Source organism: Lacerta agilis, chromosome 5 (assembly GCF_009819535.1).
Source record: "Lacerta agilis isolate rLacAgi1 chromosome 5, rLacAgi1.pri, whole genome shotgun sequence".
NCBI classification, from domain to species: domain Eukaryota; kingdom Metazoa; phylum Chordata; class Lepidosauria; order Squamata; family Lacertidae; genus Lacerta; species Lacerta agilis.
Genome location: NC_046316.1, coordinates 40,357,843 through 40,371,760, shown reverse-complemented (window position 1 = coordinate 40,371,760; position 13,918 = coordinate 40,357,843). Strand labels below are relative to the sequence as shown.

The 13,918-nt window shown below is 41.3% G+C and overlaps 1 protein-coding gene across 4 annotated transcripts in view; it reads right to left on the bottom strand.

Moving 5' to 3' along the window:
* The window catches only part of ADAM12 (ADAM metallopeptidase domain 12), a 185,546-nt gene that overhangs the window by 75,062 nt on the left and 96,566 nt on the right, over positions 1 to 13,918 (bottom strand). For 3 of the 4 annotated variants that reach the window (XM_033149428.1, XM_033149427.1, XM_033149429.1), the window contains 3 exons: positions 12,319 to 12,397; positions 5,822 to 5,898; positions 621 to 804 (listed from right to left, as the gene is read on the bottom strand). In XM_033149428.1, the coding sequence (XP_033005319.1) occupies positions 621 to 804; positions 5,822 to 5,898; positions 12,319 to 12,397 (340 nt within the window). The remainder of the gene's footprint in view (positions 1 to 620; positions 805 to 5,821; positions 5,899 to 12,318; positions 12,398 to 13,918) is intronic. The other variant, XM_033149430.1, reaches the window with a different exon arrangement.

The following is a 13,918-nucleotide window of genomic DNA, read 5'->3' as shown; positions in this document are numbered from 1 at the left end:
GAAACTCTTTTCCTAAATTTGGAGTTTGTTATTAGAATAGTAATAGAAATCAGGCCACCAGCAGCACTTGTTGATCCGCTAGCTATCAGAAAGAATTATAGGGACAAACTACAGATGGCAACCTACCTTATTTCTGTAAAGCAGAGATAGGCAGCTTATGGCCCTGCAGATGCTGCTGGGCTGCAGCTCCCATCATTCCTGACCATTGGCCATGCTGACCAGGATTGACAGGAGTTGGAAGCCCAACCATATCCAGAGGGCTACAGGACCCCCATCCTTGCCACAAAGCATTTAGTCATTAAACATTATGCAGACATACTTAAACTTAAGCTGACAAAAGATACTGCTTAGGAATTCTACTTAATTGGGAACAAAGTGGCTTGAATAGTTAATGAGGAAGATTCACAAAATGGAAAAATAAACAGTGAATGCGAACCTTTTCACAGCAATAGCACAATGTACAAAGTAATCCAGTTTCCCCCAATATTCTCTACTTTTGCCATGTATTGCTACATTATGCTTCAAAACAGACTTTACACCAAGTTATGGAGACGTAATGTCAGATTTGCCTAGATCTGATTACTTAAAGCATGAAGGAGAAAAGTACAGTTTCCACCTACCCTGCTAGCAAATTTCTGGGTAGATTGTGTGGTATCCTCCAGAGTGATGCCTGAGATGTTGAGATGATGACCACAAGAACCCAGAGCTAGTTTTAAGTCCCTTGCTTGGTAGATTATATGTTCATTCGTAGCACCTTCCAGTGGCTCCAAAATATAGGCATTATCCTCAAACAAAATAAGTCCCCTGTAGTAAAAAACAAATAAATGATGCAGTCCTTTATAGTGCTATGTTTTATGCTTGGTTTGCAACAAAGTGACAGATTTTCAATAAGTATGGAAGAATAGCATATGTTTAGATCAAACCCCAATGGGGCACAAACTATAAATTCTGCACACTGTAATCTTGGCATGCAGTTTGCTACAATGAATATATTGTTTCTCTCTGCTTAAATCCTGCAGCCCAGTGCCAAGCTGCATTTGCATTTTATAGCAATGTATGAACATTCCTCTTCCCAGAGAGGCGACGTCATCTGGCACAGGGCTGGTGCTCAGCAACTCTTTCCAATATTTTGAATTATTATGACTTTACTGAATTGTATTAATTGTTTTAATGAATTTATTATTGTTTGCTTTATTTATACAGTGGTACCTTGTTTTGAGTGCGGGATCCGTTCCGGATCCCCAGACACTCGATGAAACCCATTCCGGTACATCTGGGTTTGCCGTGGACGTTCACCGAAATGGACGGTCGATGGGACGGATGTTCGCGGAGGTATTACTGTATGTTACTGTGTTTAATATTATTGTGTTTGCAACCATAATATCTATAGATATAATATATATATTATATTGCTATAATATCATAACTATTGTGATTATTGTGAGCTGCTTTGACCACAACACTTGTTGGAAAAGTGGAATACAAATATCAAATCAATATCAAGTGACCATTGCTCAAGAATTTGCAGTGTACTTGTTTTGGAAAACTCAAAAGAAAAATTAACAAACATAAATAACAGTCTTTAAACTCTAGTATGGGTATTCAACATGCCAAAGGGTATGACTGTCAACGAATACCAATGAAAACAAAATTAAACAAGGAATCAGGATCAATTTAAAGGAACTTTTTTTTTTGATCAGTTAATAGGACCAAATTGGTTTGTTGACAATGGTGAGTGTGGATGCATGAACAATTCAGCACATATTGTTAAGAGTCTTATAATTACTCCACCATGTGTTCAGCTCAATTTTCAATCAATGATCACTGTGCCATTTTAGGCAGCTCTGTAACATCATTGTCACCCCACATTTAAGAGTAGAAATTCTTCCAAAACAGCTTACAAGGAAAATAAAAAATGCATTAATAAAATCACAATGAAATGACACACAAAAAATGACACAAACAGGACAAACTTTACGCCAAAGGGTAAATGGGCATAAATCTGACTTCAGGAATCATAAAATAGAGAAACCAATAGGAGAACACTTCAGTCTCCCAGAACATTCTATACAAGATCTTAAAGTAGCTGTCTTATTGCAAAAGAATTTTAGAAATACACTTGAAGGAGAAGTTGCTGAATTACAACTCATTACCAAATTAAAAACTATGGAGGGACCTGGTCTGAATAGAGATATTGGATTCATGTCCCATTATACATACTAAAGCTAATTTTGGTCATCTATCCGTTTAAAAATCCCCTGCCCTTCCCTGTGGAACCAACTGCCATAACAGTCATCAATAGTTATAAGGCTGAAGCAACCTCTGCTTCAGAGTATCTGACGAAGTGTGTATTACACACAAAAGCTCATACCTTGAAAGCTTCTTTTAGTTGATCTTAAAGGTGCCACTGGAATTATTATAAAAGATTTTTTCATCTTTTATCTTATTATTTATTATGACAAAAAATGAACGAGTCTTCAAGATCCTTCCCAAGTGCAGCTGGTTTTCTGGGTGGGAAGGTGAGTGGGAAGAATCCTGATGGAAAAAATTCTAAAGTCTTCTCTTCTTTGCCTACTTGACTCACTCTCCTTTCACACAGGTTGGAGGGGAGACAGAAATTCCAGGTAGAGCAGGCTTTGAGATCTGGTTCTGAGATCTTTGAGTGCCTACCTGCTTGCCTGGTGCTCCTGTTCCTTCCCATTTGTCTGTAATGACTTGCAAGTTGGATATGTGAACCAAAACAGGATTGTGTCACCACATGCTCTCCATGCATTGGGAACGTCCAGTCTACATTCTCACTATGTTCAATGAAGAATGAAATCAAGGCGGCATCCAAGAGAGAGCTCAAAGTACAGGTGATGGTGTGGAAGCAAGAAGTCTTGCTCCTCTTCTGCTCGATACCCCTCTTCCACCAATGGGGACTCACTCACCTTTAGTATCAAACCCATTGCAGGGGCCAACACACAATTTAATTCCTGGCAATGAATGTGGAACACCTCCAGGAGGGATAACATGAAAACTAGCTCAGTCTTTGTTGCAAAACTGGTATTGAGCTGGAGGTGAATATATTTCCATTTCTTCTAAGCACCTACCTCTCCAGTTTTCATAGTGCAGTACAAATCACCTCTCTACACCACACCTGATTCTCCTTCTGCAAGATAGGGATAACACTTAGCTCTCTCAACAGGGTGTTACAAGGCTTAACTAGATCCTTTCAGAAAGCATAAACAGCAATAATTCCTACTGCTTTTGAAAAGTGGCTGCACTCCGGTTTATGTAATTATTGCCAAAAGCTTTGAGCTGTATAAGACATTATTTAATTCCTGTATCCAAATAGCTATGAGCTACTGGTACTTAATACACAGTATTAGCTACTTCCCTAGGCAAAGGGAACTTTTCCTGTGTGTGTAAGACCCTGCTCCAGGGAAGCTGGGAGCGCACAGTCTTAAAAATTATGCCAAGCCTACAAGATGATCTAGAATCTTTTATGGGGTAATGTAATGATCAGGTCTTACTTATCACATGCCAATACGCATTCCAATCAAAAATTGTTTCTAAACAACAATTTCATTTCAAATACCCATCAATAAAATAAAATAATGGAAAGCTATAATGTGCTATAATTGTCCTTAATTACCAGAGTTATTTTTTCATAGCGTTCCTTCCTTAATCAATGTCTCCGTTTTGTCCTTTTTTGAGGACGTCAGATTAAAAGGTACCTAATGTGACTTGCTGGCATTGTGGACGATCAAGTAGGCAGATGTCTTATTTTTAGCACACATTGATGTAATTGCTTTCCTATGAATACTAAGGCTGGAATCCTGCACTCACTTACCTGGGAGTAAATACCATAGAACAATGAGTAGGATTACTCACCCTCCCACAGAACAAACCTTGGAGGGATGTGGCCCTGATCTTAAGTTGGTTAGAGCATGGTGCTGATAACACCAAGTTTGCAGGTTTGATCCCCACAAGGTACAGCTGCATATTCCTGCATGCTGTTGATCCTCAGAGTCCCTTCCAATGCTATGATTCTATGATCCTCACTGTGGGAAACAGCACATTTGCTCATTCTCACTACTGAAACATGCCAATGATAGGATTGGATCACAATGCTGAAGCAAAGGTGCCAGTCATACCCTCTACCCAGCACTGGATTCCTTAAGCTGGATCCTATATACTCTTACAGTGGAGTACTCAGAGGATAAGATGTAGTGGTGTTTTAAGTTGCCCTCAATAAAGCTGGGAATGACACTGAAGATGACTTATTCAGCCACATGTAAATATTCCTAGTCATTGCGCGTCCTGCAACATGAATGAGACGCTGCAAAGATACAACCAGCAGTGGCCAACAACTTCCCACAGCTGCTAACTTTATGAGAAAGCTTAATTAAATAAACGTGGCACTCTTCTGGGGATCCCCCCTCCCGCCATGTTCACAGCATTTATAATATCTAAATAATGTGCAAAATGTAGAAGTTTTTGTCTTGAATTTGTTGACAATATAAACTTAAAATAGCTCTGCTTTATTTAAGGTCAGAGAGAATTCTTGATTATTTCCCACTGAAGGCTTCAGTTTTTGGATTTATATTTTATTAGTAATGATAATTTTTTTTAAAAAAGCTATCACATGTTCATCACACAGTAGCACTGAGTGCTATAGGTAAAGGGTAAAGGGACCCCTGACCATTAGGTCCAGTCGTGGACAACTCTGGGGTTGCAGCGCTCATCTCACTTTATTGGCCGAGGGAGCCGGCGTACAGCTTCCGGGTCATGTGGCCAGCATTACTAAGCCGCTTCTGGCGAACCAGAGCAGCGCATGCAAATGCCATTTACCTTCCCGCTGGAGCGGTACCTATTTATCTACTTGCACTTTGACATGCTTTCGAACTGCTAGGTTGGCAGCTGCAGGGACCGAGCAATGGGAGCTCACCCCGTTGTGGGGATTTGAACCGCCGACCTTCTGATCGGCAAGCCCTAGTTTGTGTGGTTTAGACCACAGCGCCACCCGCTATATTGTCCCCCAAATAAGTTCTTTCTATAACCACAGTTCATTCCTTCATAGCAGTAGGGAATTGGGGTGACATGGAAGGTTGCAATCCGATGCACACTTACCTGGAATTAAATCTCTGGAATAAGTAACTCAATGGGGCTTACATTCATTCTGTGTAGACACTGTTCAGCTTAACTTTCATGGTGTCAACTAAAGGTCAGTGGACTTCTGGTGCAGTATCTGCTTTGCATGTGCTAAGTCTCAGTTTCAATCTCTGGCATCCCTAGGTAGCTTTGATAGAGCTCTGTTTAAAACCCTGGAGAGCCGCAGCCAGTCCGGGTAAACAATACTGAGTGAGATGGCTAACTGGCCTGACTCAGTATAAAACATTGCTTCCTATGTTCACTAGTGCTATAAAGTATTTCCTCCATCCCATACCGAGAGACAAGATGGACAAGATTGGACAAAAAACTGCTGCTTCAGCATAAAGGGGGGGGGGGAAGGGAAGTCAGACACTGTGAAGCTCACTTCAGTAGGTAGAGTCAGGAAAGGATGAACTCTTCCTTTGACTCAGAAGACCAGGTCAGTTACATTGTTTTACCACCAGGAGTGAAATAGATGATCTACCCATTTCAGAAGATAACAGCAGCAGCACAGGGTAGGGGAAACTGCCTGTTCTGCTGTCTGCCAAACCAGGGGTGGGAACCTTTTCCAGCTGGTTCCAGAGCTCTCCCATCCAGAACAATTTCGACAGGTGAACAAGACTGCCCACTTGCCAATAATCTGACAGTGTTAGGTGTTTTCATGATTTAAGGTTGTCCCACTTACCTGAGTCCAGAACATGTACTCAAAGTTACTGCAGACTCAGCATAATCTTGCACATGACCATGGTAGTAGCAATGAGCCTAAATGAACAAAGAATTGGGGGGTGGGAATCAGTATCTATAGCTCAGCTCATTTCCTAAGTAATGCTAAACCAAACTACAGTTAAGCATGAACAAACAAGCTACAGGTCTTCAGAAGGAAAAAAACAAGGTTGGTTCACTATAGACAAACTATAAACTATAGCCATGGTTTGCTTTTGGCTTCTCTGGGTGAAACAAACTGTGAGCCCAGGTTCAGGAATGCCAGCAGGCTTTCCTGGGCTCAGTACACTGTTAACAATAACCAGGGCCAGATCTAGCTTTCTGGGGGCTCAGGCTATCAGTGGGCCTCTTATCCTCAAACCACACTCCCCTTCCTCGTGGCCCCCGTTGTTGGTATCCATCTGTCTCAAGAGACAATGGAGTGTGCCTCCGGGGGTGAAGTAAAACCACTGAAGAATAAGAGCATCTGCTACTGCCGCTGCTGAGATCGGCAACTCGTAACTGCTGCCTCATGTGTTTGCTGTGTGAGCAGCACTGAAGTGACTTTTCCAGGGCGCAAGCCTGGGCAGTGTGTATGAAGGTCCTGGGCTGCCCAGATGACAAGACCCCCCCAACCCCTCAGCCTCATTGATGTGCTCCAAAGGAAAGCAGACCAAGACAAAACAAAACATGTGGCATCAGCTCGGCGGCAGGAGTTGCCAGAAGGAAGTCCCACCCTACGGTTGCCACCTATCCCTAGAAAAGCAGGGTCATTCTTTTTCTTTTTTTGGAAAAAAGTGTCCTCCCCTCGTATTCCAACTCCTCCTTGTCCTCCTCCTCAAAACTGTGCAGGCAGAGGGTGGGGCCACATGGGCAGAGGGTGGAGCGAGGCTGGGAGGAGGAGTTTGAGAGAGAGAGTCTTTGCGTAAACAGAGGGTGGGGTGCAGGGAATGAAAGAGGGAGTTTGCAGTGCATGAGCCTGCCACAGTGGAGTGTTGGGTTTTGCGTGGGAAGAGGGGGTGGCAGGTGGGTCGGGTTTCAACCTGACAGTTATCTTACTTTGCCTCTGGTGTGGGAAAGAGTTTTGTGCAAACAGAGAGAGGGTTTCCATGGGGCAACGAGGAGAGAAAGTAAATTTGTTTGTAGATTAGGGGAAAGATACTGCCACCACTACCAACAATTCCCCACTGTGAGCATCCTTAAAAGAGCTGGCTAGCTTTTGTATGCTGCAGTGTTTGGTGGGAAGGCTTTCCTTAGTTGGTTTCTTAGAAGGTTTAGCTGGTCATTCATGCTCAGTCATGGTTTGGCTTAGAATAAAATGTGAACCAGGTCAATATGTGTGCTCTTATTGTTGACACACAAAACTTTATGTTCCTCTTAATGGAAAAGCCTTCCCTGAATTTAGGCTATTAAGGAAATAACCTGAAATAATCGTTTTACCTGTTTATATTTAATGCTGGATTAAAATGAGCTTATGCCAATATTGATGCTGTGCCTCATTCAATCAAAGACAAAGATCAAACAAGTATTTAAAACATTTCTTTATGAGAAGCCTGCTCTTTTGATTATGTTATTGGAAAACTATGATGGGAGGCATTTTGTAAAATTAAACAGCAGAGCAAATTATACTGTCATTCACCTTTAGGCTTTCACTGTAAGATGTAAATTGTTGTTAGTAACATGAGGGAGATCCATAAGACATAATTAAGCATACTGTGCAACGTAATAAAACAATTTCCTGGTTTTATAGCTTCAGAAGAAGAAGAAATCACGTGAAAAGAGATTGGGAGGGTGAAAGCATTTTATTAAACTATGCTGACTTGGAAGTGGTATGTTATTAAGAACAGGAATAAAAGAGAACTGTATTTTCAGCAGCAACAACCCTGTTATGTTTTGTGGCTGGGTTATTGTATTTCTTTAATAACACCAGCTGCTTACAAAGGACAACCACAACAAAAGATACATACTCAGTAAAGATGCACATTTGCTATTGTTGATGAAAGGTAATACCATATTTCCAATTATAGACCTGGCTGGAAAATAATGATTACCAGTATATTATGTCCAGCATTTCTTTTTCTTTTTCATTTCTCGCTCCTTTGAATACCATATGGAAGCCAAAAGCCTCGCTGTCAAAGGTTGCTATCTTATTAGTGCAAGGGAAAGTTATCACTCATATTTCAACCTGACAGTTATCTTACTTTGCCTCTTATTACTTGGTTCATTCACATCTAAGCTGCATTAATTAACCTTTTCAGTTTCAGGGCATGGTTTTCAATTACATAGTCTCAGACAGAAGGCTTCTAAAGACCACCTTGATTTTGTTGGTGAAAGCAGTAACATGAAAAGATCAGGGTTGAGTTTTAATAGATCAGGAGCATGAATTTTTGGCAAATTCGATTACACCATAAAGAAAATATTAGTTTAGCACCAGAGTATTTCTTCTTTTCTTTTCTTTTAGATGGAAATGAAACTGTACACAGTGAGAAGGTTATAATGTGTTTGCAGCACACATGCATGGATAAAAAACTCATGTTATAAATTCAATCTCAAGATATGTCTAGATCTTTTTAAACCTGAACTAGAATAACAAATAACAAATTTATTGTTAATAAAATGTAAAATAACAAGCTTATAAAATGTATGGTTGATATCCAACGTCAGTCATATTCAGCCAGAGCAGACCCATTGAAATCAAAAGATACAAGCCTATTTATTTAAATGGGCATCTTTAGAGTATGACTAAAGTTGGATATCACCTTGTGGATATATAATTTATGTTAAAGGTTTTTATAAACTGCCCAGCTTATAAAATATAAACAAAATAAATAAATAAATCTAAAATACACACCAGAGTAAAACTGTTAAAATAACAGCACAACACTAGAAGATAATCAGAGCACAGTGATTTAAAAATTCATTTAGCATGCATGTGAAAGAGCAGATTGTTGGAGCATGCCTTATCTTAGCTGGTGATGGATTCCACATGAGAGGAGACTCCTCTATCTATTTATTATATATACAATGTTTTTTTTTAAAATTATAAACCAGAGGCTTAAACTCAGTCCCCTTTAAGTACCCATCTTCTCTCTGACAAGAGAAGACAGGAAGTACAGTGAACACTAGAATCCAGGGAGAAGACACGATGATCTGAAGGGAAACAGGGTGGTATTAAACATTCCCCAGTAAAACCTATATTTATACTGTCATTAGTTTTGTGCCAAACTAGAGCACATCTATGACTGTCAAAAAACTGAGAGGTAATATTAAAACATACATGCATAACTTCTACTGTCATAGATGCTATATCAAGGAATCAAGCCATGTAAGTTGTTCTTGCCAAAACAAGCCACTCCTCATTTTAGGCATTGATCATGCCAGGTATGATGAAGTAAGCGATAGATCAATTAGACATCCTTGTTGATATCTCAATAGTAGTGTCTGGCTCACAAACCCCCACATGCATTTTTATTTTTTGTATTTTTTTGTATATTTGGGGATCTAGATAATGAACAACAATGATATCCCCCCCCCCCTTAATTCAATGACCCAAGATCTTAAGTTGGGTGGTGATAGTGCCAACTCCCATGCTAATTCCCACTGGTCCAAAGAGCACAGTGGAGGAATTAGCATGGCCTGCACAAGGGAATAATGTACACATCATCCACTCCAGAAATGCCATCCAAATATGTTAACTAACCTGTTCAGTACTTTTATGTTTTGCTCTACTGGATAAAGAGCAGTTTGGGGTATTAATTTTATTCAGGAAAACAGTGGGGGGAGGGAAGAGTTATCCCTTCTGCATGCACTGAGGCAGGCTTCGTCAACTCGGCCCTCCAGATGTTTTTGGCCTACAACTCCCATGATCCCTAGCTAGCAGGACCAGTGGTCAGGGATAATGGGAATTGTAGTCTCAAAACACCTTGAGGGCTGAGTTCGAGGACGCCTGCACTGAGGTCTCCTGATTGGGGCACCGGAGGGTGTTTAAGCTATTTTTAAAACCTGTAAGATATATGATAGTGGATTTCTCATAATCTTATCTAGTTTCTAGGTGAAAATCACGCTTCACAAAAATCAGAATTAAAATCAAAAGTCAGCGGTATAGAACACTCCGGATGAACCTTTACTCAGCAACACTTCCTTAATTCTGAGATTTTGCCATTTTGCAGAGGTATAAATATCTAAAATTAGTAGCAGCTCTCTTTCACTATTTGAAACTAGCAGTGACAACATGTTTTATTTGCAGGAAAACATATTTTTACAATAAATATATGTTTAAGCATTAAAATGTTGGAAGTGCAAGATGCATTGCATTTTGATATAAAAAATGGTTCTACTGCAATATTTAAAAAACTGTTTTAAGTTGTTAGTCTACCAGGGTATATATTGCTGCTTCTGATGTACACCTTAACTGCTAATTTAAAAAAAACAACTTTAAAAAACCTTATGGCTCCAATCTAAGACAAGAGGCGTCATGAACCTCCATTTACTACTGTCTTATTAAGGAACTTAACAAGATGTGTAATGCTGCTACTTCTACATCAAACATATACATTTTTAAAATGCAGTTAAGCTGGATCTAATCAGCAGATAAAAGTAAAATGTAGTAATCCAGACCAGCCACTGTACTGTTTTAATTAAGAAATATATTAACTTGAGTCAACAGTGTGATGCAGCAACAAAAAAAAAAGCTACTGCTATTCTAAGCTATTCTAGAGTTGTTTGACAATGAAACCAACTCCCTCAGAAGATGGTGGACTCTCCTTCCTTGGAGGTTTTAAAGCAGAGGATTGATGGTCATCTATCATGGATGCTTGAGTTGAGATTCCAGCATTGCAGGGGATTAGACTAGATGACTCTTGGTGTTGCTTCCAAGTCTACAATTCTATGATTCTAAGTTTTAAATACAAGTGGGGCAGGAAAATACAATTGCTCCAAAGCATCTCTATATATTTATAGAAGCAAAGGTATATAATCCCTTCTGAGGAAAGATCAGGTAACATAGGGAACCTTTTTCAGTCCTTCTCTCTCTCCCCCCCCCCCCCAATAAGACCTACTGTGACAGAAAAGTTTGTTTTGCTGGGCAGGTTGGGTTACCAAGTGTTTTCTTTTTCTTTTTCCCTGCCAGCAAATGGTTAACGAATGGCAGCTTCTGATTGGCCAGGGTTCCAGGAGAGGGAGTTGAAAAGGAGAGGTTTTGGAGAGGTAGGCTGGGAGATAGGGAATGAGAGGAGAGAGAGTTGGTTCTGGGTAGGAACATCCACTCTGTGGAATATATCAAAAGCTACAGAAAGGAGTCTCTGAGCTTAGTGTGAAGGACAGTGTGTGGTGTCCTGCAAGAGTAATTAGCCCAGGAATTAACTGGGAGGCTGAGGCTGAGGCAGGAGAAGTAGAAGCTGGAAAGATACAGTCTACTTAGGTCTCATTCCAGTCAGGAGGGGAGAGATTCTGCTACAAAAAGAGAAGACTCCCAAACCAGTTAAGAGGGATGTGGAGATCCCTTGGGTCTGTTACTTGGAGTACCTCAGGAGTAGGGTTGTCTAAGGGGTGTGTAACTGACAGGAAGTACCACCTTGTTTAAGAACCAAAGTATTAAGCAGCAACAGCTGTGCAAGAACTGAGTAAGAACTGAAGTGAAATAACTGGAAATAAGCTGAGCATTTACCCTTTAGTCTAAAAACCTGCAACATCTATCTGAAGCAAAGTAAATGAACATAAGCAACTGAAGTTTAAAAGAAGCTGTGTTTGATTAGAAGTCCATAACATCAGTTAGATTTAGTATAAAAACTATTAGGTGAACAACGGTTACCTGAAATAACATTATTATCTGAAGTATCCTTTGTTTTACCCACTTTGTGTCATAAACTTCCTTTATTTAATAAAATCTTTCTTGTTTATTTGATCTAATCCTGCCTGAGACTCCAAATCATTAAGTTTTCCCTCACACAAGTCATCCACTAGATAATCTGGGGTAATTTGTAGAAATTCGTGTAATTGGTGTACTGTGAGGTGGTCGCACTATATTTAAGTGAGGGCTGGCCCAACAGCGCCAGGGGGGAAAGTGCAGTTGTGCTGTTGCACCTACGTTATGGTCTAATTCAATGAAAACAAACAAAGGACAACATCTGGCATTGCAGAAGGCCTCAAATCCCTTTTTGAGAGCTTCCACATCGCAGAAGCTGGATCTCATGCGTTATCTTTGCATAGGCTACTTGCAGCTTATAAAGAACTTCTAATGGCACATATCCAAAGGGGTTTAAGTGCACAAATCTTATAACTATTAAAGCCCCTTCCATCATGCAGTACTTAGGACATTTCCTCCCACAGATGTGCATTTTGAACAAAGGAACCTGAAAACTGCCTAAACAGTGATTTCAAATCAAAGGTAGCTAACCACTCTATTTCATAGTTCCCCTTCTGTCCTTTTAATGACCAGGTATTGCACACCTACCTCCCCACAGACAAAGTCACAAAACTTACTGTGTAATTACGCGCAAGAACAGCACCAGTACCATCTTCCAAATAGTGTGTTTCTGTGAAGTTGCCAGCAAAAAGGTCACTGGAAGAAAAAGAGGATATCTTAAAACATAATTTCAAGACCAAATCTTTTATTACTTACCCGGTAATTACTTTTTAAAACAAAATTAAAGTGGAAGTTGAAAGCTCAATACTAGAATAAAATAACTATAATACTGAACAAAGTCTGTGAACATTGTTATAAGGCACGGGTGTCAAACACAAGGCACGGGGGCCTAATCCGGCCCGCCAGACCTCGTCATGTGGCCCGTGTAGCCGCCGCCGGCCTTCACCGTCTATTCTCGCTTTTTTTTAACAGCTTCAGCCGGTAGCGATTTTTAGGCCGTTCTAGGACTCCCCTTCTCTATAGACCGTCCCTTCCTCTTTTCCCCAAGTGCCGACCCCCTTTCTTCCTCGTCTCTATGATCCGTGCGACCTTTCGGAGGCGATTGGCTGAGGGCGGCTTGACGGAGCTCTCGCGAGAGGCGCAGCCTTCGAGAGGCTGGCAGCGGGTTTGTGGGGGGGAGCGAGAGTGGCGCTGGTTGGAGGGGGGCGGAGCAGGTGACGGGGTCTGGCGTTGAAGGCCTGGTGGAAGAGGCGGCGGCGAGCTCGGTCGGTGAGTAAAATGGCGGCGCCAGTGGGGGAGAGAGGGTCACCTGTGGGTGGGGAGAAAGGTGGCGGCAATCCGTGAGGGGCATGGGGGCCTTCTCCGTGGCGGGATGCGGCGGCGGCTGAGGGGGAAGCAGCCATTTTGGGGTGGCGTGAGGTCTGCCTGGTGGCGCCGAGGGGTCCGCCCCAGCCTGGGCCTGCTCTCGCTGGGCAAGAGGAAGGAAGCCCCGAGACGCTGCCGGGAGGAGCGGTGGGCGGGCAGCTCATGTCGCGGGAGACTCTGCCGACGCGGCCGCTTCTTCCTCTTCTTCCTGGGTCTTTTTCCTTCTTCTCTCCCCCTCCCCCCCAATTGACACGACGCGGCCTCATCTTCGCGTCTGTTTCGGAGGCCAAGCTTTCGGGGTTTCGTTTCTTTTATTGTTGTTATTTATACACTGCTCCCCCGACACGCTCGTTTTTATTTCAAAGAAATGCAAGCTTTCGTGGAGCACTTCTTTTTAAAAAAAAGGGGGGGGAGGGAGAAACTGGATCCGATTCCTGCCTTGCGCGAAACGGATTGTGGCGCCTCTTCTTCGCAAGCTTTTTTTTCAATAAAATCATTTTTCAATAAATTGTACAATAATTGTACATTTGAATATCTACTTGCCATTATTCTGACTATGTTTCTGCTTTCAGTGCTAGTTATTACTTACATTATTACAAAAAACAGTAATAATTGAATGTAGTGACAATAATTTATGATAATAAAGAGTGGACACATAGTCCTACAGATACAACCGGCCCTTTGAGGGTGACCAAACTGCTGATGCGGCCCCCGATGAATTTGAGTTTGACACCCCTGTTATAAGGGATTTACTACAAGGTTTTATAAATTAGCCTCTCTGATTGCTAAATCACTGAGTGGCTATTATGAGGTGCTTATTTATGAATGCAGATTTATTTAATATGTAACACT